The sequence below is a fragment of the Athene cunicularia genome (assembly GCF_003259725.1).
Source record: "Athene cunicularia isolate RWA chromosome 3 unlocalized genomic scaffold, athCun1 chr3_part1, whole genome shotgun sequence".
Classification (NCBI taxonomy): domain Eukaryota; kingdom Metazoa; phylum Chordata; class Aves; order Strigiformes; family Strigidae; genus Athene; species Athene cunicularia.
In genome coordinates this window covers 64301918-64327714 of record NW_020799097.1, presented here as the reverse complement: position 1 = coordinate 64327714, position 25797 = coordinate 64301918, and the positions used below count along the sequence as shown (strand labels likewise).

Sequence of the window (25797 nt, the reverse complement as noted above, 5' to 3'; positions counted from 1 at the left end):
CTGAGCAGTCCTATTTGGCTAGGCCACAGCACAACCACTAAGTCTGGGATCAGAGAATGCCTTAATATTAATTTTACATTAGCAGAAAGCCAGAAGCTTGTGTTCATTCTTTGAGGCTTTTCTGTCTTAGGCTTGTTTTCGCACAGCGATGAAATGCAACATGTGGAGAAATATTAAAATCAAAAAAGAAAGAAAATAATTATTAGCAAGGAATATCAATCACTAGAATGCTTCAGTTACAAAGGAGGACTGAAAGGAATCAAAATGTCTATAGAAATTCAGGTCTCTAGCATTTAGCACTGAAGTAGAAATTTTGCAGGAAAAATAGTTTAATGCTGCATGGCAGGAGCATCCACAATTAGAACATCCATGTGACCTACCTTGTACTATTTGTTACTGGAGTAATAATTTGAAATTCTACATATATTACTGCTGTAAAATCTCCAGTGCCTGCTAAAGCTAGGTGCTTTCTTGCTGCTTTATGGACACTTTGGCTGGTACTATTTGTTCCAAAAGATACAATCACTTGAGTGTTAGAGTCATCCTGGAGTCTCAAATCATCACAGACTGGCTCAGGTGTTGAGTTCTTGCTGAAGGGTGTTTCTTCATCTCCTGTTGCTTGAACTCTTCGTGCTACCACCAGTGAAAAGGAGACACCCTTGTTCTGAAGGCAGTTCCTAGCGGCCTGATACATGACTATATCTTTCCTTTCTAAGGAGAGATTCTTTGGGGCAAGGCAAAGAAGTTGGAGTTGAAAGTGTTCTTGATGTGACATTCTGTTCAGTTACCTCATACCTTTTCTGCCTCTCTTAAATGAAAAGCACACAACTTTCTTGAGGCTGCAGCCTTCCAAGAAGTTTACAGTGCAATGAACAAACTATTGCTACCAGCCATGTGTTTCCATGTGCCTTGTAGCTGCTGAGGTGTTCGTTGGTTGTACAGTAGTCAGATTCAGTTTAATAAATGAGCAGATAACTAACACAGTAACTTTCTGCTGGCTGAGTGGTGTAATCTTACTGTGTAATCAGATAGATGAGCAACAGTTAGGGCTCGGGAATGGGGAACTGTACAGCTGAGAGCAGAGGAGGGAGGAGCTATTTAGGTTAAGCAATAATGTAAAATTGTCTTGGAAGAGGAGACAGGTATGTGGAATATCTCCTTTTAAAATAACATCTCTTTATACATCAAGAATTAGAAATAGTTTGTGTAGGTCCCCAGGATGTCTTATGCTGTTTCAGATTTTTTTTTTATTTCCAGTTCTTCTTGCTGCTTTATTACCATTACTGCTTGTAATATACCTTTCTCATGAGCACCTACTCTGCCAGAACAACAGCAGTAGAGAGAATCTTAATGCAAGCAAAGAGCAACTCTGCCTTGAGGTCTTCCAGGTATGACTTTTTACTTGGGAAGATAGTAGTTGCTTTCTAAGTGAGTGTCCATCCGGCTGTCTGGATTTTCCTTTGTGGATGCTATTGAGCATGTCAGAAAGGAATATGCTTCTTTATTCTGTCCTCTCTTTTGAGAATGTTTGGCAATAATTTGTTGATGAGTTATAGTCAAGTAGGACAGTCTGTGGTGGTGCATCTTTGGAGAAATGGCCCCTCTAAATCAGTATCTTGAACTTTTTGTAGTTGCATATAGGCTGCATTTGCCTCATCTTTGTGGATTAGTTGATGGTGGTTACCGTGTACTACTGACTCAAGAAGGGAACCACTGACCTCTGCAGAGCTGTGGAGCTCTGCATAAGAGGCTCTGCAGGTAAGATTCACATGTATGGCTTGTAATTTGCAGGAGCTGTTAGCAAGACTGAACTTTAACTGCGAAGGGAAAGCTATTGCATTAGGAAGTATCTTTGATATATGAGGCTAATCCACTGTGAACATACGTGCCACCAGGAACAACAGGAGGTGATGCAGACCACATTTGGAATGGTTTAAGGTCAGGAATGACTTAAAATGTAGCTGGTTCAAAAAGTACTACAGTAGGTGAAAATCCTGTTTTCTCTGTGTGCGGTGTTCAAGATACTCACTTGTTAAGCTATGTATTATGTGCATCTGTCATAAATCAGAGTTTTAAATTTTCAGTGTTTATTTGCTGCTTTTCTATAAACGGAGTGAAAGCATGACTCTAAATCTGCCAACCCTTACTCAGGGAGTGAACACCCTTGTAAAACAGATCCTAAAGTACAGGGGCAGAATCATTCCTCTGAGGCTTAAAATACTGGGTCATTCTTGGAACAGCTAATTCTTTATTTCTGATATGATTAATTCTGAAATTTCATTTGATTGAAACTTATGTTTGAACCTGAAATGACCTGTGGAATGGGGAAGTTTAGTTCTAAGTATCTATAGAGGATTAATGATTAGAGCTGTTGAGAAGCTTTTCCTTCCTGTTGTTATTTTAGCAGTCTGCTTCCACTGTGGACACACGCAGTGTGAAAATCAGGAGGGTGAAGAAGTATTAGGAGAGGCTCAAATAGTATGAGACTCTAAATAGTTCATTGCCAGAGAGCGTGTGTCATCTTGGAAGTCCTCCAGTACTATTGGTTTTATTTCTTTAAAGGCCTGTGTTCTGAAGCCAGGTTTGTGGCATTGACTGAGATCCATCTTCATGGAACAGTCAGTAAGACTTAAAAGGAAGACCTTACTATTCATTATGCAATAAAGTACAACAAAGTCCCAAATATACCCTGTGCCTGGGAATTTTTAGTATTAACTATATTTACTATTGTGCTTAAATATCTAATAATATAAATGTGTGTGTTAGAGATAATGTTAGACTTGCTGTTTAGCGCATGAACTTCTACTTCACACTCTGTATTTAATCCACACACTGGATTAAATACAGCAGTTCTTGATAGCCTTCACAAACGCATTTTGTAAATGATCTTTGCATAGATGTAAGACTTTAAATGTTTGTCATATACTGCTATTACTGCTGAAGCATAAAAATCAGAGCAATACTTGGACTGCTTCTTTTAGCAGTATTTGTTTGTCCTGTCTCCATTTTTTTTTTTTTCTTGTGTACTACCATGTGCCAAGGTTTGTGGAGCCTTGCAGAGAACTGGGTCAGAGACATGACTTGGTTAAAAATAACTCATCAAAGGAAGGAGCTTTGTCAGTTTTCTATCTTGTTCCTGCTACGCAGTGTGGTCAACATCTGAGAAGCTACCTGTCAAGTGAGATTTTTCTGAAGAAAAGTTAAAATTTATTTTTTAATAACTAATCAGTATTGCTTTGTCCACTTCATGGTGAGAGACTGCAGTTACTAAACTGTGTCAGGCTGTGGTCTGCAATTAGTGAGGCAGATTGAGATAAATGAAGTGACAGGAATGATCTATTGAACAGTGGTTGTGGAATAACAAGATTAGAAGGGAAACAAATTGTGAGGAAAGAAATATATTCAATTTAGGAAAAAAGCCTGAAGGAGTTCTTCATAGGTCTTCAGTGTGTAGTGATGGTCAGGGTTGGTTTTTTTTTCTGCTACAATAGCTAAGATTTTTTCAATTTCACTTATACATCCCCAGATTACATTACACTGTAGAAATATGGTTAATTTTTGTTGTAGCTGAGGTGAGTGGATAACAAGACTTCAGGAGAGGACTTTTCTAGGACAGCATATTCTAGTACCCAATTTGAGGCTGTATCCCAATAAACTTTTGGTTTGGAAAACATCATGTCATATCTATTTAGCGCTTAAGTTTACAAAGAGCTTTAGAATTATCATCGATGAATTGCTGCATATGGGATACAGAAATATCATTGACATTATAATATTTTTCATTTTAAACTGTGAAACAAAATCAATCTGTAATCAGTTACATTTTTATTAAATAACCTAAGACCAAATGCAGGCTATTCTTTTTAATTTTTTAGCTTTTTTTAATCTGAAGTAAACCGTTAGCTTTTTTAAAATGTATTGCTTGCTTTTCATTAAAAGGTTATTGTCAGTATGCACAGTAAAACTCAAAAGTCATATACTAAATTCTGAAGCACAAGTGTATTCATATGGTCTGATTTAACTCAAGTTTGTATCAAATATTGTAAAATAAATGTGAAAGCTTGTTTTGCAGGTCTAGTGCATGGTTTATATGATTTTGTTCATGGTGGTCGTTTCATTTAAACATAAGAGTAAACATTCTTACTGTGAGGGTGATCAAACACTGGAAGAGCTTGCTCAGAGAGGTTGTAGCATTTCCCTCCTTAGATATATTCAAAATCCAACTGGACATGGTGATCTCCAGAGGACCTTTCCCAAGTCAACTATTCTGTGATTCTACATAGGGTTTCTTTGCGTTTATTAATTTAAAAGAAGCCTTACACTGACAATACAAACAGGAAAATTCCTGCCAAGTCACAGTAGGACTACTAGAATACCTCAAGTGAAGGATGTGTTAATAAAATCAGGACCAAAATGTATATTCTGAATCCCAGTTCTCCTTTCTGGCTTCATATCAATCTGTGATTTGGGGGGGGGGGGAGGAGATTGTATTGGTGAATAGACTTGTGTTACTGTCCTAGTTTGGATGAGGTGTTACAAAAGGTCCTTCTTTGAGTTTGTTCACTCCCCGTTCCTGTCAGCATACACCATGTGTGTTGTAACTTCCAGCCTTCAAAAGTTGTCTTTAAAGTCAGGTGTGGAACAGCAGGTACTTTAGTAACTCTAAGCAGATGATATATTTTATCTTTGCTATGTAGGTGGCATGCTTGTTGCTTCATTTATTGTTTTACCATTGAAGTCATCCCTGCCTAAATACTGTTGTACTTTTGCATGGGTAATGTTTAAGGTAATGTGCTTGATTTGCCTTGTTGAAGAACCTGGGGGCAGGGGAACTCTGATATTCTGGAAGACTCTCCCAGAGAGGTTTTCTGAGTTCTGGAAAGTGAGTTTCAGCACTTTTGATAGAGCTGCAATTTGTTCCACTTCACCTGGAATTTTAGAGGTTCTCAGGTCTTAGGTTTTTGTGGTTCACAAACCTTTCCAAGTTCAAGGACCTCTTTGAAACCTGTAAGAATTCTAGAAGGTATGTGCCCTTTGTCAACATACTGCTTCCTGTGCATATCCGATCAGTGCCAACTCCTGATACTGTTGATGCTGCCTTGCTTCTTTGCAGTATGACGACTGAGTGTGCAATTTTATAATTTACAGCTACTGCACTGAATTGTTCTTTTGTATCAACAGCTTCCAACAATTCTGGAGCTTCAGAGTTGTTGACCTTAACCCAGTTACCTGCAGTAGTGTGACTTCAGGATCTTCATATGTGAGGTTATAAAAACAGTCATGGAGCATTTTGTCTTGAAGATGGCTCTGCATTCCTTGAAGAGTTTAAGGAAATTCCTTATCCTCTCTCTTCTAAGAAGATGAAAACCTTAAACTTAAACCTCAGAGAAGCAATCCCTTGATTATTTTGTTGTTACTATTTCCCCCCCTGCCCCCCATCACTATAGCATATTATTATCTGTTGAATGTTTAAATCCTCCTTCAAAGAGATTATAGGTAGGCTGTTTTGAGTATGTTCAAGCATGCTGTCAGTCAGCAGATGAGTCTTCACTAGATATCTGCATTTAATCATTTTACTCAACCTTCCGTCATGTTTCTGACTGCGTTATGTTCTGTGCTCTGTAGCTTCACAGCTACTTGTTCAGCAGCATAAGGGCATTCTTTTTTGTGTTGCCTTTTTTTTATCCTTGCTTTTTCCTTTTGATACTTACATTAGTGTATTTTCTACATTTATATCTATTTACTTTGAATCCATGTTTGTCTTTTCCTTTCTAATACTTATCTATCATGGTAGCTTAATTGTTAATTTTGTTTTTAACTGAAGGTTTTTTTCAGTCTGGCAGTACTGACTAGCTCCAAACAAGGTAATTTCTAGTCCAGCACTAGCTTTGAAATTGCTCAAAGCCATTACTGCCTAATGATTCCATAGGCCTCAAATGCCTGCGTCATTGCTTCCTTTCATAAGAAGCTTTTCCAGAGTCTGCTCAGTTATTCATCTGTCAGTACTAGGGCAGTAGCTCTACAAGATTTTTCTGTGTTGGGTGTAGTCAAGTACGTGAATGTTCATCAGTCTTCCAGGATACGGTGCTTTAAAAAAAGGAATTGCTCTTGGTGTTGCACTGGTTTTGACTGCTAGCTCTCTCTTAATTTTTCACTGCTTTAGTTCTGCCTGTTACTTAAACTTAGTGTAGTTATTTCTGGCATTAAGTTGGGTCCAGGCAATTTATTTTAGATGTTGATGTATCAAAGTTTTTATTGTTTGAATTGTCAACTGTCAATTTACACTGTCACTTTTTTCCTCATGGCACTTCTTGTAGTCCAACCAAACTATTGAGACTAATGTATTGTATTTGGCTGTATTTAATTCCTTTCTTTTAGTTACTGAACTTTAGAAAATGCCCTGTTATCCCGACTTCTGTCCAGACATCATGCTGCAGAAATACCGTAGTGGGAAAATGTAAATAACACAGGTGCTGTAGGACAATGTGGGAAGTGTTAATTCTGATATAACCAAATGATTTAATGCAGCTAGCTTCTGTCCAGCAGGATTTGAGCTGCATGCACAGCCCTAGACCTGCTGATCCTCTTGGGACTACTTTTGAACTAAGTGTTTGTCAACTTCCCACACCTTCCTGTGACAGGTTTTACAACAGCATATTTTCATGAGGTCTTAGAATCCTGGTGCACAGTAAGGAACTACCTGAGCAGGTTTTTGTTGAGCCATATCTAGCTCATCTGTAGTTAATAAACCCATCTGTTTGATTGTATGGAGTTACCATACATGGATCATGTGGTTCAGTTGCTGCTAGGTGAAAATATAGCTCACTTTTTTCAGTTATATCTTGCCTGCAAGCAGGGCTCCTCTGCCCTTCAGAACTGTGCCCTCTGAAAGCTGGGAAATCTTTCAGGACAGCTTGCTCTAAGTTCAGTAAGAGTCCATCCCATTAGTTAGGAAAATGAGCAGATGTTTCAAGACACCAGATTTGCTAAACAGGGAACTTAAAATTGAGCTCTGGTGGGAAGGATGAGGACAGAAATTAGTGTCCATGGAATGTAGATGAGACTGAGATTCTCTGTGCTTCTCTGCATTGATCTTCACAGACAAGGTCTCATATGCCTTTGTGCCTGGAGATGAGATTGTAGGAGGAGAGAAACTAGTAGTACTTACTACAAGAAGATTGATGGATCTCTCAAGAAATGTAAAGTTGATGGGATGAGATTAGATGCTTCTGAGGCTGCTGAGAGAACTAGCTAAGGTCATTGCAAGCCAGCTTTCTCTTTGAATAGTTCTGGAGTTCAGGGGTGGGCCTCAACACCTGTTGCAGCCATCTTCAGGAAGGCCAGGAAGTTGATTTGGGGAACTGCAGGCTGGTCAGCTGCACTTCAGCCCCTGAGAAATTGTGGAGCAAGTCTGCTTGGAAGCCATTCATAGGCATATGAAGGTGAAAACAGTAATTAGGATTAGCAAGCGTGGGTTTACCAAGGGTACTTGTCAACCAGATTGTCTGCTGTCATGGAAAGACTAAGCTCTGGTTGAGGAGAGAAAAGCAGTGATATAATCTACCTTCAACAAGGCTTTCACCATGGCGTCCAAGAGCATCCTCGTGTCTTCCTTTGAACACTACAGTCTGAGACGACTAGTAGGTAAAAAGGCAGTCTGGATCATAGAGCTCAGAGAGTCTGATTTGGGACGTGTCATGCTTAGTATTTTATCAGTGACTTGGCATAAGCAGGAATGCACCCTCAGCAAGTTTGCAGGTCTTCTATGTGGAGAGGTGTGCAGTCAGTATGTTTGTATATATGGCTGTTGTCTGGAGGAACCAAAACTTCTCAAAATTCATAACGAAAGGCAAGACCACCTTTCCCTTATCTAGAACACCAGGGGAAGAAAAGGGAGTAAGATAACTCCAGTTCCTTGTGGTGTTTCTTAAATGAAACAGCATCTGTAGAGTTTTTTGGAGAACCTGAAGTTCTGCGTTCTCTTGCAATGCTGAAATCCATGCATATGTGTGGATGCTTCTTTGTGTTCTGAATGAACACTTTGTGTTTGCTTTATAATTTAAAAGTTAATCTATATTGAACATATCAGAAAAGTCTGGAAGGTATCATTTACAGTTGTCTAGCATTTTCACTTTTTGTACATGCTAACCTTGTTATTGAAATTCTTCATGGAGAAATTTGAGGGGCAACCATTTCTCTAACTTTTTCAGTAACACATCGTTCAGTTTTGTCTGAGAATTATTTGAAAGTCTTCATTTTGTGTTTCTGTTTTACATAGTAAAATTTAGTATAATACTAAAAATGTTGAATGCTGGTTTTCTGTCACAGTTACTGTAGACAGATATAGCATATAGCTGCTAATGAAATAGCTAATAGTGACACAGGATGTTTATTATGTGCTTTCTTGATGTTTTTGCTTTTTAGGGGTTGGGGGTGGTGGTGTTTTTCTTTTTCCTTAAAGAAATGTGACCCCACTTACTCTCTTACCCTATCTCACATCAATTCTGTAGAACCTCTAACACCTAGGTGAAAGAATAGGTGGATAATTGGGAAAAACTTAAATTTTTGACTTGGTGTTTATGCTGGTTGTGAGAAATCACATACTCTGATTTGTGTCACATTTAGAGATTGCATGTGAGGTTGTTACTGAAAGATTGTATGTAGAGGAAGCTGTTATGAGCATTGAGTGCAAGCCATACTGCTCTTAAATGTATCAAATTGCCTCTGTAGAGCAATTCATGTTTTAAGTTTCTTTGTACAAGTAACTATGTTTTGTTTCAGATTATGGAGCTCTGTGGTGCAACGAGACTTGGCTATTTTGGAAGAAGCCAATTTTACATTGCTTTGAAACTTGTTGCTGTGGCCCAGTCTGGTCTCCCTCTAAGAGTGGAAAGCTTAAATACAGGTAAATTACAGGATTGGGGCAGAATTGAGTTGCTAAGCAGAATTATTGTACTTGGCTCACAGATTCTTGTAGAGTAACCTTGTATAAATCAGTGTGGTATGTCTTTTTATACATGTTACTACCTTTAAAAAATTGTGGAGAGACTATGAGTGTATTCTTACTATGCAATAAATATGAGGTGAAATACTTTGTTACCAAGTATTGTGTTCTTCATGGGGTAAATGAACAACTACTACTGACTTGTGTAGGCACAAGTTAATTCTATAGATTACTAATGTGAGAACTCGTGTGCTGTATGCTCTAAGTGAAGTACTAATAGGACTAATGTGAACTGGAAGAAGAATGCGATATTTGCAGGCTTTTGTAGTTGCTGAGTTTTATGAAGCCTTGATTGCAACAAATGAAAGATCACCTTTTTTAAAGTCACATTCCTTTGCACTTGGCTTGACAGTTTTCTCCTTCTTAGTGCAAATACGAAGATTAGTGGTTTAAGATTTCAGTGAAAAACCTGACCTGTAAAAGATCTTTGAAGTAGGTAATCAGCCAAAACACGTTATCCTACTTTTCAAAGGTCAGCTGCGGTGTGGGTAATGAAATAGGAACAGGAGAAAGACTTGCTCTAGGAAAATGGTTCAAAACACCAGAAAGAGCTTTGGTACAAGGTGCTACTGTAGCCTTCTGAGTGACATAAGTGAATCCGTGTCAGTGTTGCTCTGTAAGATAAAAAGAGATTTAGGAAGATGAAGTAGTGAGTTTTAAGGCAATGTAGCCCTTTGCAGCATAGTACACACTTAAAAATATCTTTAGGAGCACAGCTTTGCATTAAGGTGACTTCCTTAGTAGATTTTATGTCTGTAGAATACGTTATTGTATAATTTATGTATGCCAATAATTAAAAGAAAGCTTAGGAGTTTTTTGTACCTAAAGGAGATAAATTAAGCAGAGTAGTTAAGGAGACAATGTTAAAAACAATCTGATAGGGCTGAAGTATTTGACAAAGCTATAAAAAAAGAAAGGAATCATTGTGTATGTTTTTACAGTTATGTTTATTCTAGGCTTGTACAAACAGTATATACCGCTTTCATGCTTTTGTGTAGTTTTTTGGAAAAGTGCATGGTTTCAGTCAACGTTTTTGCTACTATTCTAGTTACTGTCTCCTCATAAGCCATTCTGTGTTTATAAACAGTTTTCCTGATGAGTGTTTCCAAATCTAAAGCTTCAGCAAGTTATTGCAGAATGCCCTAGAATCAGAAAGTTGGAAAAGGGACCTTTGACTCTTAATATCTGATGGAACTGAGACTTGATACAACAATTTTGGAATTTCTCATCACATGCCCGCTGAAGAAGGCAAAGATTAAAATATGTGTATGTAGCTTTCTCCAGAGTTTTTATGTGCTTGTTTTTATTTTAATGCAAGATACCTTAATTGGAAGGAGCTTTTCTATTAAAAAAAAAAAAAAAAAAAAAAAAAAAAAAAAAAAAAAAAATTAAGGAAGAAATAGAAATGAAGGTACAGAATCAATTTCAAAATATAAAACATGTTGCTGTAAAATTAGCAGCCATTGGAACTTTTGTATTCGAATACATTTCCTTGATTCATGACAATACTAGAAATACTTATAATTGTTTCTGGACTTCTAGGAATAATTTTCTGTAATGGTTCCAAACCTACTAAATACCAGTACAATTGACGGAACATTTATTTTTACCCTAACTGTTTTTAGCTTTGGTTGTCTGTTGCCTTGGTTGCAGTGGTTCCAGTCCTGTCTATGAAGTTCCTGCTTGTAGGATGATTCAAGTGTTGTAGCAGCTACTAAACAGCTAAAATACAGAAGGCTGAATCATTATAAAATGATTCTGAGCTAGGGTTGCATTCCTTTGAAAACTGGGGTCCCGCAGCCTTGCCAGCTGTGTTCTGCCCTCAGTCCATCTCCAAGAGGTCTTGAAGAGGAACTGTTAGAGCCATCCCAAACTAATCCATATAACTCGTTCTTTCTTCAAAGTGAAACATTTAAAACTGGTTAAAGCTTGTGTTTTTAGGACATGTACTTTTTAGCTCTGCTTTCTATGCATGTTCTATTCAATTATTTTGTAAAGGTTCTTCACTCTTGGTATTTTCTCTCTTTTTTTCTTTGGTTCACAATGTGTCTCTTTAGTAAACAGGAAGCTTGCTTTATGTGAGTTGCTGAGTGGAAACTACAGTCAAATTTTGAATATTAAGTCCATCATACACAAGTGTCATCCAATTGATTCTCTGTTAACTAAGTGTTTTTTGATTACTCACATGTGCAGTGTAGTAAAAATACTGACTTTAGTTATTCTACTACAAGCCTCTAATTTTTTTGTTCCTTTGCTGTTCTAGAAAATTTTCTTCTGGGAAGGTAAAAATTGAGAAATTGAGCAGTGTCTATTTCAAAGTAATGTTTATTTTCAAAGTGTGGAAAAAGATGTTAACAAGGATGTGGGTATAAAAAGTACAGAGAACTTTCTAATTTATTCAAGTTTTAATTCCATACATAATAGCTATTGCATTTATAATTGAGGGATTTCTTAAAAGTAACATATGTTGTAGTGTTGAAGTGAGGTTTTTCTGCTGTTACGGGGGAAAAGACAGGAGAGAGGTAAAAATGGCAGATGTTATTTTGCCATGTAGAAACTTAGTATAACAAAACAAATCTACATTTTTAAAGCAGACAATAGAGGATTTTGTGTTCCTTCTGAGCCCTCTATATTAATTTTTGAAATAGTGCTAGATATCTCATGTCAAAGCCTCGCGTTGGAACAACCAATTGCATAGACTTCCCCTCTGGCAGTTGGATGTTCTAATGTCTGTATTGTCCCATTTTGCAAGCATATGAATTTTCACGTGCATGCAATGAGTTTTTCAGTTTTTGACTGGCTGTAGTTCACTGTTTAGCTGTGTCAGTAACTTTCCTAGTGAAATGTGGGGTACAATGCTAATATGAAAACTGGCATCAAGAAATGAGGAAGGCATCAGGAACTGATTTAACAGTGTTTCCACATGATAGATAACCACAAATTTAGCTGAGAGACCCTTGCATGCCCCTTCTCTGTGATGAAAGCTCTTTGGCATATTGAATTGTGCTTAGTGATGGAGACTTAAATCAAGAATTTATGTTCTTACTGGAGCATTCTTCTTTAATACTGGGTAAATAAAGATTTCTATGGATACATAGTTGTTGAATACTATTGATTCGAATGACACTCTTCAAATACAAATCAGTTTAATGTTTAATTTTTATGTAATAAACTGTATGCAACTTCATCTCATATTTTAATACAGTTGGTGGTGCCACTGACTCATTCTCAATACCAAAAGTAATTGGTGTAAGCAGTCAGCAAGAGAAATTAAACTTGAGCCATGTCTGTAAGTTTGTTTTGTGTTGGAAAAATAGTTTCCAAGTAAGCTGTGTAGCAAATTTGCAGTTTATTTTCATCTGCAGTGAACCAGTAAGAAAGTTGTGGTTGGGATTCAGAAGAATGGTAGAAATCTTTCATTTTGATATCAGACTACTCTGAACCGTGATATGTAAGGCAAGGACCTAGCGTTTTGTAGAAACTTCACTTTATATGTGTTCATAACAAAGTGAGGTGATACTGGAATTTTCCCAATTGTATCCCAGTAAAATAGCTAATTTAGCTTCTATTTTTGAAAGGTGTGTTTAAGCAATAGTTGCAGTTTTGGCAGTAAAACTAGATTATATGATCCATTGTAAATATAAACATGACATGAGCTCACTGAAAGATGATGTTGACTGTACTGCAGTATTTTAGCATTTGTTTTGCTGATGAACCATTTTGTGTGAAGACTTTATAATTTTATATGTGCTAGAAATGGTAGATAAATTTTTAAAGTCACACTTCAATATTTAAATGTTGGCAAAACTAGGAAGAAAAATGATCTTAATCCAGATTATCTGATTGCTACTGCATTTAATGCAAGGTTGTAGTGCAAAACTGTTACGGAGCTATATGAAGTCCTCTTTGTATACTGAGACTTGGGTAGCTGAATTGTTAAGTATAATGCAGAAAGGGTATTTGCTGGTTTTCTCCACTGACAGATATTGGCTTGACTGTAGCAGCAGTGTTGGTGTTTAAGTAATTGAGGCACATGTGAAATTTTAACTCTGAAATAGAACTTCATTTTTATTTTTAAGCATCATACTTCTGTGTGGTAAATGGCCTGCTCTGTTTTTTTTTAACAGTAAAGGACCTCCCTCTTCCCAGATTTGTTGTGTCAAAGAATGAACAAGAATCAAGACACACAGCCTTATATTCTTCAGATGCTGATAACCCAGCTTCATATTCAGGTGTGATTCCTCCTCCACCTGGCAGAATACAAGTCAAAAAAGGCTCTGTGAGCCATGATGCAGTTCAACAACGTACATCAACTGAGCAACAGGTAAGTTTACTTAAAAGATTAAATGGGACTTTTAGCCACTACTATGCTGCATAGATGTCAGTTTGATAGGGCTTCTAAGCTTTGTTGCTTTCAATATAGTTTCTTTCAAAAAAAAGAAAAATCCTACGGATTTGTATTACACATGAAGACCACATATCCTTCTGAAATACTTGCACGTAGGAGCCTCTTTTTTTAATGAAGTCTTATAATCTGTGTTTAAAATATTGGTGGTAATGGACAGAGAATTAAAACAGAAAAGAAAATCAATGTGTTAGATACAATAGCAAATATCAAGTTGTAATCATCATGATACTAATACCTTGTTTATTAGATCATATCAGCTTTTTGATCATTGAAACAGTGGTGCTGAATGCCATGGAAGACTGGATTCTAGTCCTTCATCATGCTTCAGTTCCTTTAAATCTGAAATACTTTGTTTAGAAAATTTTTTAAGATCTTAGTTACTTTTCTCTGCCTTACATTTTGTTGTTTATCTATTTAATTGTTAAGTAGACGCAATGAGAACCAGAAATAAGAAGTTTTCACATAGATTTTTATTGTGTTCTAATAATGAGAAAGCTGATCCTCTTTTGCTCCCTGGTTCTTTCATCTTCAGCTACGGGGTATCTGAATAAATGAAAATGGTAAATGCTTGCAACTCTGTGCCTCCTCATAATTCCTTAGATTTTATAGTCTTTACACTTTCTTTGCATGGGGAAATATTTTCTGATTGTCTCTTCTACGAGCAAGAACACTGAATACAAATACTAAATTTTGCTGGGTGTATGTGTGTCTGTGCATAACTGTTGAACGACCTATTTTCTTCCCCATGGTATGCTCTTTTTCTGGACATGTTTTGTAAAAAATCGAGGAACTTGGAAAAATCCCTTAATCTTTCTGGGAATCAAGGAATCACTCATGAACATATAGCCCAGACTGATCCAATGTAAAGAAAAATCAAATTAACAGAGACCATCTATAATCAGTGTTTGGCTACCACTTCCTCCTCTCTCCCAAACTGGAGATGGGGACGGTAATGAAAGAAAGTCTGGTAGTAGATTGAAGATAGCTGCTTGTTGTCTACTTTTGGGTAGTTGTGTTTGAGAACTTCCAAGCACTTAATGAAGAAATCAACAGTCACAGGTCTTCTTGATCTGATGATGGGGTTTTGGTTTGGTTGAAATACTGTTTTGCATGGTTCCATCATGATTTTGAGTTTTAGTGAACAGCTGTAATTTGGTACTGGTGTAAATTGGAAATGAAAAAAAATAATCTGGTGTTTGAGGTCATCTTCAGGTTCCAGATAAAGAAGTCACGTATTCATAAAGGTGTATAAGCATCCAAATTTAATTTCTTCATCTTGGCTGATAGAAGCAGCTTGGTATCTTTCTTTTGCACAAGTCTGTATGGGATCATCAGAATAAGGAAACTCTGTGTGCAAGTCCTTTGAGAGGGCTGGCCCAGAAAACAAACTTGGAGCAAATGTACCGGACAACACAGCATTGAGTCCAGCAGTTTTAAATTGCATTCATGGTTTAGAACATCAGGAAAGTATTGTCTGATTTTGCATCCTATTGTAAAACTGCATTTTCTGTGGCTGATGCTGCATTTCTGACTGTACAGTGAACTCATTCAAGCAGACTTCTTGTCCCAATCTAATATTATTGATTTGGACGCCATGTTAGAGACAAGCTGAGAAAGGGGCTTGAGCCTAGTTTTCTTACTTAACCACATAAATACTCTAATTGGATTATTTTCCAAAAGATGGTTACAACTTTTATCCATGTTTTTGTAGAAATTGCTGGTCTAGTTGTCTTCATCTGGGGATACCACTCAGATTTATAAAATCTAGAAAGAGGTTCAGACTGTGAGTTCTCATTACGTGCCACCTCTTTCAGTGATGAGGATGAGAAGAGCTGAAGTCTGAGAAGTAAATTACAGCATGTCATTTTCCTGGGGATCATTGTTCTTTCAGGAGGAATTTTAAGTGTCAAAGTTAAGCTTGGATACTTCACTCTTAGAGTTTGTCATGTAGCTATCAGGTACTCCATTAGTGAATTTCGGTTTGGTTGGGGTTCTTTTTCTTAAACTGTTTACTGACTTTAATATGCCTGGTATTTCAAAATAGATTGATTTCATAAAATACTCTGGCTGCAATATTATTTATATGAAATCATAAGATATCTTAAACTTTAAAAACTGGATTCATTAATGTGTAACTTTCTCTATTAGAGAGATTTGTCATGCATAGGTTAATATCATATAATTACAAATAATTTATGTAGAATTTCACTTAGAGTATTGTCTACTGAAATGTCCTAGCTAAAGATATTTCTTTATCAATGCATTATTTTGGCAGTTTCCCTCAATGAGCTTCACTTGGGGGGCAGGGCATCAGGAAATGACAGTCAGTGTGTGTTTCCAAAGAATAGCTATAAAGGAGGTCATCTTTTAAAGTAAGTGTGAGCTAAGTTCCATAACATCCTTTTTTATCTCCAGCCATTTCTGTGGTGGCATTTTTAGTTTATAATGGCTAAGTATTATGTAAATACAGCAATGGCTAGAAGTTTATATCTTTTTAATATTGTTAGTGTTAATAGAAAATGACTGAAGTCATGCCTGGCTGTCATGGAAGCTGCAGAACTGATTCTACGAGTCAAGCCAAATAAAGAAAGATGCCTTTACTCATTAGACGGCATGTGGATTGCACATCCTAGTGTAGATAAGACATTGGAGGAAATTTTTTTTTTCTGCTAGCATAATTTCTTCTTCCTAAATAATAGAGGCTAAGTAGGTTTGAACACTTCTGACAATGTGTGACATCAACATGAGCACTTTTTTTGACATATGTATATAAACCATGGTTAATGTACCTACCTTTATACCTTGCCAGTAGTAGTAACTGTGCTACTAAAGATGTTAATTTAGGACAGTCTTGAGAATCTAGATTCTGTTGAGTTCTTGTGCTTTTTTAAAAATAAATTCTCTCAGAGTTAGGAGTTGTCATTGTAGATGGAGGCTTTTTTGATTTTTTTATTTTTTTTTTTTTTTAAAGGAGTAAGACAAATGTACTGAAAACAGTTTCTTAGAAGAAGCAGCCATTTAGAGATTAAGAAGTAGTTTCTGTCTTCTGAAAGTAGCTTACAAGTGAATAAATGTTCTTAGTCTGGTAGATACTGTCTTTGGATGTTTTGTGTCTTGTGGTTAAAGTCAAAAAGCAAATGCTTTTTCCAATGTCTTTAAGTGTGATCTAGGTATTGATCAGGTACTACTTTATGCTTGCCACCTTTTCAAGGAAAGAGGGATAGCTAGTTTCAGTAGATGTTGAGGCTCCAACAGCTGAAAAACATGTATCTGGCATATGCTCATAGGCTGAACCTTGCTATATCCTGGTGCATATAAAAGGTAAAGCTGATGGTGCTTGTCTATCTACGAGTGCATTAAGTATAGTACTGGCACTCTAGGTTATATTGATTTATTGCTATAGCAGTGCTGCCTTAGGAGGGGACAACTCAAATTTGGCAGTCAAAATATGATAATTTCAACTTTTTTAACTATGTGAGAAGTTGTGTGACTTCCATTTAGGGTTTTGCCAGTCATCCATTTCTGTTCACTTCCATTTTGTAGATTGAACGGGTAATTCCAGGTAAAAATATATGTGGTATTAAGTAAATTGTTTAGGAGCACAAAAGTGGAAGAAACCTCATGTTGTTGAGTATAACCCTCTATTATCATGAGAATTTGTGTTAGATAATGAGTTTTTTAAAAATAATTAGGGTTCTCTCTTGAAATCATGTAACCTTTTATCCACAATGGTTATGTTGGGGAAAACTATTCCAGAGCCTTAGTAGGAATATAGCAGAATATAGCATTAGGGATATGATGGGAATTCTCATTTAAATTTACGCAAATCAAGTAATACCCGTTCTTTTAACAGCTTTGTCCTTAGTATTTGCTGCAGAATACCACCAGTATTTACTAGAAAACCACTGTATTCCCCATTAGCTTTGTTTTGCTTGACAAAGCAATCCATAGTCTTGGTTTCATCTCATAGTTACCAGTAATCCTCATAATCCTCCTCTACCTTCGATCCAATTTGAATTTGTTCTTACTGAAAATATTTCACTAGATTTTTATTTCTTCTTCCAAGTGAGATCTCACAAATATTAATACTGTTTTCTAGGATATTTTCCTACTACTTCTTCTTGATATATCTCACCTCGTATACTTTAGCAGCTGTGGATAAAGCAAATCTATAAATTTGACATATTGTAGTGGTCTGATAGTTGACCTGTGCTTCCAGTCTTCTGTTTTCAGCTGATTGTTTCTCGTTATGCACTTTTGTATTAATTTCCACTATGAAAGAAACTGTATTTTATATTTTAAAACTTGATAGTTTACTGTGACTTGTGTCTTGAAAGGAATCCTCTGTGTGTTTCCTTACATTTGTTGTCAGAATTCACCAGCACGCTATTTAGTGTGCATAATCAGTTACTTAAAGTATTAAGACCCAAATCAGTCATTCAGGAGCATTATTAGAAAGTTCCCTTCAATCCCATAGTTCTCACTCTAATACAGTCCAGCTTTGCTCCTTCTGTAGCCATTTCTTTTGCACCTTAGATTCTTGTATTAATCTCCACGTTGTTGGAATTACCTTGTATAGCACCCCACTGAAGTATGCTGAGGTTCAGGTTAAATGTAATGCTGTTCCTTTGTCCAGAAAATCACAAAAATAGTGTCAGCCAACTTAAGTAAAATTTCCCATGCTGCAGTTGATCCCTTTTCCATTTGTCTGTGGTTTTAATTATTATTTTCTTTAAAACCTAGTCTAAAACCTTTCAAACTGTTGAGATCAGACTAACTGTAATTGGCTGAACCATGCACCCCCTCTCTTAAAATGTGTCATGCTGCATGTGGAGAAATTCACATTGAACCTTGGACTACTTTTTTCTTCAGTATTAATGCTAGTTGATTACAAAAACATGGGTTCTGCAATGCAATTACCATCTCTAGCATAATCTTTCTTCATGATGGATCTGTTCCCTGACTCTTATGCAGGCTGTGTGGTATCAGGACCTGGATCACAACACCCTTAGAGCTACCCTTCGGATACCATGTCTGGCTTCATTGTCTCTGGAATTCTCCTTAGGAGGCTTTCTTCTGGCCTGAGGTGTGAGATCCAGGAAAAGGTTTATAATCTCATTTAACTCATGTATGCTTGCAATGCCCTTTTGAGGTTGAGATCCCTCCAGAGTTGCTTTAGCACGGTAGTATTGTGTTGCCTAATGCCAGTTTGTTTGACTTATCTTCACTAAGGTTCTTTTTTTAGAGCCATGTATAATATATCACCTTTTTTAAATTAACATGTTAATTTTAGTAATTGCTTGTCAGTCAAAAAAAAGTCCAAGTTCTGAGCCCTTCATAGTGTCTTGGTTTTATAATTCCATTTTGGCAAAAATCATGCTTTTTTACAACTTTAATGTGTTTTTTTAATTAAGATGGATTACTTAATTTTTACCTCCTAGCTATAACCTTATTTTTTGATTAGTCATTGAGAAGAATGTTTTTAGCAGTTTGATTTAACATGAAAATGCAAAATAGTTATTAACTATGTCAACATACTTTCATTTAGATCTGTTTTCTGTAATAATGTAAAGAGAAAAAATAAATGTCTTAAGATAGTAAGAACCAGAATGTTGTAATTGCTTTGATTTTTACTGAGGGTTGTTTGGAGAGAAATTTAAAGTTAGTGTTTTAAATGTTCAAATATAATTGCATTGAAAGTTCTAAAACAGCTTATCAAAATAAGATTTTAGTAGTAGCTGATCTCATAAATGATACATCAAGACAGTAGGCAGATGGTAAGTAAAATAGTCAAAGTTCCCAAAGAGGTTAAGTGTGTAATTCTGTTAAAATTGGTGAAAAAAAATTGCTGAGTTATTAGTAACCCACATTAAGCAGACTGTTGTAGCTGTTACATATTAGGATTTTGAAGAGGAATGAAGTTAGCTTCTGTACACTAAGACTCTCAGAAAAATCTGATCCTGGATATTTCAGGCTTTCAAAATTAGTTTCTTTTATTAATAGATTGGACAGATGAAACTGAACAAACCTACTTCCTCAGCTGCAACATACTCATAAACTGAGAGTGTTTTGAGAGTTTGAGAGTGTATGTTGCAGTTGGAATAGAGGTGGTTTTAATGACCATACTGAAGTGTGAAGCCCAGTACAAAATTGAAGTGGAAATTGTATAATAAACATTTTCTAGGCATCAGTATATGAAAGTGACTTCTTACCCACTGCAAAAAACATACAAAGTTGATATTAACTTCTGTATAAGGGGTGAATGAACCTATATGTAATTGCAGTTTCAATAAATCCCTACTCACTGTTTTGCCATGACTACTTTTGAATGAGAGTCAATGTTTCTACAGTCGTGTCTCCTCCCCAGTCTTTTCTGGCTTGCATCTTCCTTTACACTTAGATTCAGCCATCAGTATTTTGTCTAAGCTGTATTTTTTTTATATATATATATATATATATATATATATATACACACATATATATATACACACACACAAACACGCAGACAAACGCTTGTATTTGTGTATATATAAATATATATATACACATATTTTTTTTTAAAAAAGGTGTTTAGCTCTCCTAAGCTTCTAGTCAACTAGATCAGTGAATGCCATGAGTGGTATATGTGAGTGACTGGGATTGCACAAGGGAAAGATGGTGCCACAGTAATGACATCTAAATTTGGTTTAAACTGGTTTGGGAATGTCTTGTAATGATGGTAAAGCTGAAGATGTGACTTGTCCTTCTTCCAGAAGCTTTTTGACTTCAGAATTGGTGATATACTTTTGCTGTTTAATAGTTTTGGAGTGTAAGCTGAAGCTTCAAATCAATTGTGGGAAATTTGTAAATGTTCAGAATTCTGATATAACGTTTACTGGAACGTTGAGAACAAAGCTAATTATTTATTACGCTTGTACTTCTGATGATCTGATTACCATTATTATATGATCTATAGAACCACTTGAACCACATTTAGAAGAATTGAAGTTAATCATACTTACAATATCTTTCTATTTGGCCTTGAGCATAAGGCAAATGTTAGATGGAGGCTTACTGTATAGTTGCAGTTGTCGGCTTCACTAGGGCAAGGCTGCTTCATGAGGGTTATGTATCAAGAGTTCTAGTGTTCACATGGAGTTACTAGAAGTAGCGAGTGGTTTCCTTTTAGGTAGACTATTGTGTGTTTGTCTGCCTCGGGTTTTCTTCTGTGTCTTTCTGGACCATCTGACATACCAGAGTAAGAGTACTGAAGTAGATGAATAGTGTCTGTGACCAAGCATAGCTTTCCTTAGGTTTACTCATGGTATTTTGTCTAAAAATTCAAACATCATTCAAATCTTGTTTGATAAAGGATGGCTTGTCTAAAAGCCAGTGGAAGAGGAAGCTTTTAATTGATTTCAGTGATGCATCACCATGGTTTCCTAGCACCTCTTGCACTGTGCTAATCAGACTAGCCATTTAGCCCTGGTCTAGCTTCCAGCCTGCAAGTGTCTCTCTGGATGCCCTGACTCCTCCTCTTGACCTCATGTACCTGTAAGGGTAAGAATGTACTGTCATCTAAACTAAATTTCTTGTCAAGTAAGATGCTAAGAGAAGGAATTTTCAGGCAAATTTCAGGCAGGCATGTAACTGCAACAAAATCTTGAACTGGTGGAGGTACTGTGGAAAAACAGTGACTTTGTGCAGTCAGCTGGTCCCTGAATTAGAAGTTGAAGTGAATTAGTACTGCTACCAGCCACTTTGTAATGTTCTTTGCCAATACGTATGGGTGTCATTTAAATGCTTTGAATGGAAGGTTCAGAATCATGTGGCCTATGAATTTATTTAAGAAAATCTGGCTCAATGGTCAGAACTTTCAGGACATACCTCAGTTGCAGAATCAACCAGGCTGGCCCTGTATCCCAGGAAATAGGAAAATAAGAGGCAAAAAATAGTGAAATTTGAGATCATTAGAAAGTATCCAGTCATTGTGGTCCTAAAACTTTTTTGCTAGGATGCTTGTAGTTTTAGTATGTGCCTCACTTGGAGAAAAGCTTGTTTATGGCAGTTTCTCACTGACTTTTAGACTTTTGCAGATGTAATACTGATTAAAAAGCATAATGACCTTTGAATATTTGGCAAAGTAAACCAGTTCAGTTTTAGGAATCATGTGGAAGCCTACAGCCAGTCTGGCTGTTGGTACTTGATAGTATATTAACAGTTTTTGACAGACTACTGAAGACTTTATTTTTGCCTACAACTGAAACAGATTTTGAGATTTTTAGCTTTGTTTTTACTTTTCAGGAAACTTCAGAGTTCAAGCTTTGCTTTCTTGTTGTACTTGTTTTCACTAATACAGTTTAGTTCAAATTGGGAGATCTGGCAAACAGGAATTTCAAAAGATACAGATGTAGGTAGGAAATTACTTTCTACTATATAAATACTTCACGTGGTACAACATAAATAATTTTTCCTTTGTATTTTACTTGAAATGGAATAACTAGTAGTCTGAATGTCTCATGAGAACTGATTCCAGGTAGAAATTCCACATATGATTCTCTTTTTTTTCCTACCTGTTCAGGGAGAATATAGTACAATATGTGATTAAAGGGAAGCTTGAGCCTTAAAGTGAAGTCAAAACTACCTTGTAATTTGTACAGCGGAGAAGTATATCCTAGATGGCATCATTCTTTGAAAAAATTACATCTGTGTTTTTGCATATTAAAAAATAATGTGGCCTGTCTTGTGACTTTTTTGTATGTTTAATTCTGGTTTGTTTTTTAAATGAAAGTAACTGATTGTGAATCACTTGATGAAAATCAGGTATGATGTTATACAGTAAGTAGTCTTTTCTTTTGAGACCTGGGTTCAAATGTAACTTATCACAAGTGAAAGTGAGTCTTGTAATCTAGCTTCCTTTGTAGCTAGGTCATTAACTCGGCATTGCTGTTGTCTTAAGAATGCCCAGTTAAAAATACATTGCTTGAAGTGAACATGTCCAGTCCCAGTCATACTGTACCTGACTTCTCCTGTTCCCTCATTTTATTAAGTACTAAAATTTTCACGCTAAAATGAGAGTTTAACTGCAGTGATGGTTGTTCCTAGAAATAATGGTTTTAGATAGGCTTTTATGTATTTAGTAATTTAGTAAAAAACTTAAAAGGTTCCTTTGTTTTATTAGGAGTCCACATCTCCAGTTGTTTCACCACAGCAATCCCCACCAACCTCTCCACATACATGGAGGAAGCACAACCGCCATCCCAGCGGAGGGAATAATGAACGACCTCTTGCTGGACCTGGGCCTTTTTGGGCTCCATTTAGTGAAGCACAACCAGGTATAAATGTCTTCTGTTATGCTTCAGCTGTAACCCAAAGTTGTGGAATTTTTAAATAAGTATCTTAAATGAGTTCAGGGCACTATATCTTTATATTTTCCAATCCAGGAAAGTTTCTTGCAGATTCGAATGTTCATGTTGATGGCAGCACTGTGGAATCTGGGGTCTTGCATATGGTGGATCCATTCCTTAGTGTGGTATGGGAAATGCTTAGAGTTTGGAGGGAGGGAAAGTATGGAAGTCTCCCAGTGGAAAGTTTTCTAATACTAAACTGACATACTGTTGAAATTGTGCAGGAACTGTCAGTATACCCAAAAACATGGGGGGATCTCAAGGGAAAGCAGCAGATAACGTTTGTTTGAATTGCGGTTTTGGTAGATTAGATGAATTGTCAGAACAACTAATTCTCTTACCCTTTTTTTTTTTTAATTCTTTAAAGTTTATGTAAACATAACTGAAGCTACTGTATCTCCAATCTGTCAAAGTAGAAGCACTTGTTTCAATAAAGCTTTTCATCCTTTATTATTCTTCATTTAACATGAAGACCCTCCCTGTCGTTGTATCACTGTGCTCAAGGTTTAAAAAGCTTTCCCCCTTAATAGCTCATATTTCAAAAAGTTCTGTTTTCTGATATCTGATAGACTTAATAAACTTGGGAACCATGGAGTAATTCAAATTCAGGTTCTGTTTTTGATGGTACTGCTAAATAATATGTGCATTTTGTAGGCTGTGGTTTCAGATGGAACTGTGGTTCGTGGTTTATTTCAGTTGTGATATTCCAAAATGGATCTGTTACCTTCCAATTTATTGTTATTCTGTAGCTATAAGCATCTGTGGAGGACCAGGTTCTGTTTTTAGAATTGGTTGGATAAGGAAATAAAACTTACTTTAGAAGTGAAATGGATTGTATGCAGAGGTTTATGCCAGTGTCTTGAATGAATGTTTGATAGTATCAGTCAATTTAGAATTAAAAAAAAAAAAAATATTATTAGTCTGCTCATTGCATATATAATTGCTTCTAAGGGGTTCAGTCTAGACATTGTGATATTTTTTTTTCAGCATTCAGTTTCTTGCCTTTTTTCTTGCATAGTTTAGTTGATTTGCATTTCTTGCAAGCTGAAATACAAGTTTGTCTGGTAGCTGATTTCTAATTTGTGAAGTTTTTCCAATTTATGAAGTCAAGGACTCCAGGGAAGTATGCAAACTATTCCTACTGTTAAAGAGTTCAATATTGTCCTCTTAAAAATAAAGTTGTAATACCATGTTAATATTTCAGTTTGACAGTGCTTTCCCTGTGATGTCTAATGGATAAATTTTTCAGTAGTAATCTAAAAATATTTCTGAACTAGCTTAATATTCACCATTTTTATATTCCATGCTGCAACATGTAGTGTGTTAAAAGTAATTCAGAGATACTGTTACTGAAGGATCATCTGTTCTGCTAGTGCTAGAGTGGATTTTCTTATATTAGTTCAACAAAAATTGTTTACCTGATTCACTGTGGGTGATTTTTTTGCACTGCAGATGATTAATTATTCCTTTGAATTTCAGCTGTTGAAGAGAGTTCATAATTTTGAAGGACAATATTTTGTAGAAAAACTATCTTCCGCTGGCATTTAGCTAGAACCAGATAGTCTTTTGGTTACTTTTCTTAAAATCAGCACTGCAAGCTCATCTTGATTCCAATGCAAGATGTTCTTGAGAAATCAGGTAATTTGTGAGTACATGATATTATTTCAGTAGGATTTAAGGCAGGACTATGCCATTTCACTTGTGATCCAAGAAAAATAAGAACCCAGGTCTCTCTGCTTGTATTTCACATTATGTGAAACATTGAAAGTAATGGGGCTGTCAACTGAAAACATGGAACCTGAAGTGTGAAAATGTTTGATGGTCTAATAATAAGCAGCATGCTGCCTTAAACCAGAAGAACAAAAATCTAAACTTTTTTTTTGTTTGGAGAAAGATGTGTTTAAACAGGAAGATTCTGACTTATGCATAGTAAAGACACTCTACTGCATTACGATACTTCCACCATGAACAAAAATAGTGCTTTCTGTATCAAATTGGGCTGTAGAATAATTATTAGATGACTCAATTGTTTTTAAAAAAATCTTACCCTTTACCATGTATTGGAAGTCTTAAGCATAACTTACAGCTGTAGTGTTCTCAGTTTCTTGACAAACGAACGACACAACACCAAATTCATTACTTTTACCTTTTCAGCTCACTTTGCACTACAGTGTCAACTGCTAGAAGAATGCTGATGGTGACAAACTTGTGAGAAAGAACCCCTTCCTCACTTCAAATGTTAGTCAGAATAGGGGCTAGAAATTATTTTTCATTACCTTGTAGTCTGTTTGGCTGGAAGAAAAACAGGGCATTTATGTTTGTAGTATCCAAGTAATGATTTCAAATTAGTAAAAAAAAAAAATAATATCTGATGTGGTCTATTCAGTCCTAAGACCCTCTGTTAGCTTTCTTTGGCATTACATCAAAGTTCTGTTCTGATGTCTGAATATGTATGAGAACTTGCAGCCCTAAGCCACACTTCCTTCTTGCTGGGAGAGATTTTTCTGCAGTTCATGAAATCAAGAACTGGAAAACTTCATGAACAGAAGTAGAATGTTTGCTGTGTGAACAGTTCACTTGCAACTTCAGAGTCCTAAGTTATTTGCTGTGCTTGCAGGGGACTGAATACTTCTTTGTCTCCTGGTTACTGCTTCAGTAATTGTTGATAACTGGCCTTGTTACAAGTTAAGGATTATTCTTACCTGGATGTGATTCAGGGAGGGAAGAGCTCTATAGCATTTTGTCTTATTGCCAAAATTGTTTCTTTTGCTTTATTGACAAAACCATCCTCCTGGTTTTGTTTCATCGCACATTTGTGGTGTGGAGAGATCTTGCTAGCTTACAAAGTTGAAAATTTAGTTCTCTGTGAGTAAACCCACATTTGTATAGTTACTGGAAACTACAAGCTACTCAAATGTTACCTAGATAGACCATTTCTTACACCAACATTTGTAGCTTAAAGTGAGGGGGTAATTTTTCTCCCACAGGAAATGGGATCA

At 36.2% G+C, this 25797-nt stretch overlaps 1 protein-coding gene across 5 annotated transcripts in view; it reads left to right on the top strand.

Annotated features, from left to right (window-relative positions):
- The first annotated feature begins 1124 nt into the window (after nt 1-1124).
- The window catches only part of REPS1 (RALBP1 associated Eps domain containing 1), a 57533-nt gene continuing 32860 nt past the window's right edge, over nt 1125-25797 (top strand). For 3 of the 5 annotated variants that reach the window (XM_026844386.1, XM_026844385.1, XM_026844383.1), the window contains exons 1-3: nt 8770-8905; nt 13132-13328; nt 22573-22726. In XM_026844386.1, coding sequence (XP_026700187.1) covers nt 8785-8905; nt 13132-13328; nt 22573-22726 — 472 coding nt within the window. In that variant the 5' untranslated portion in view covers nt 8770-8784. Of the gene's footprint in view, nt 1389-8769; nt 8906-13131; nt 13329-22572; nt 22727-25797 lie in introns of those variants that run through there. The other 2 variants (XM_026844382.1, XM_026844381.1) reach the window with 2 other exon arrangements.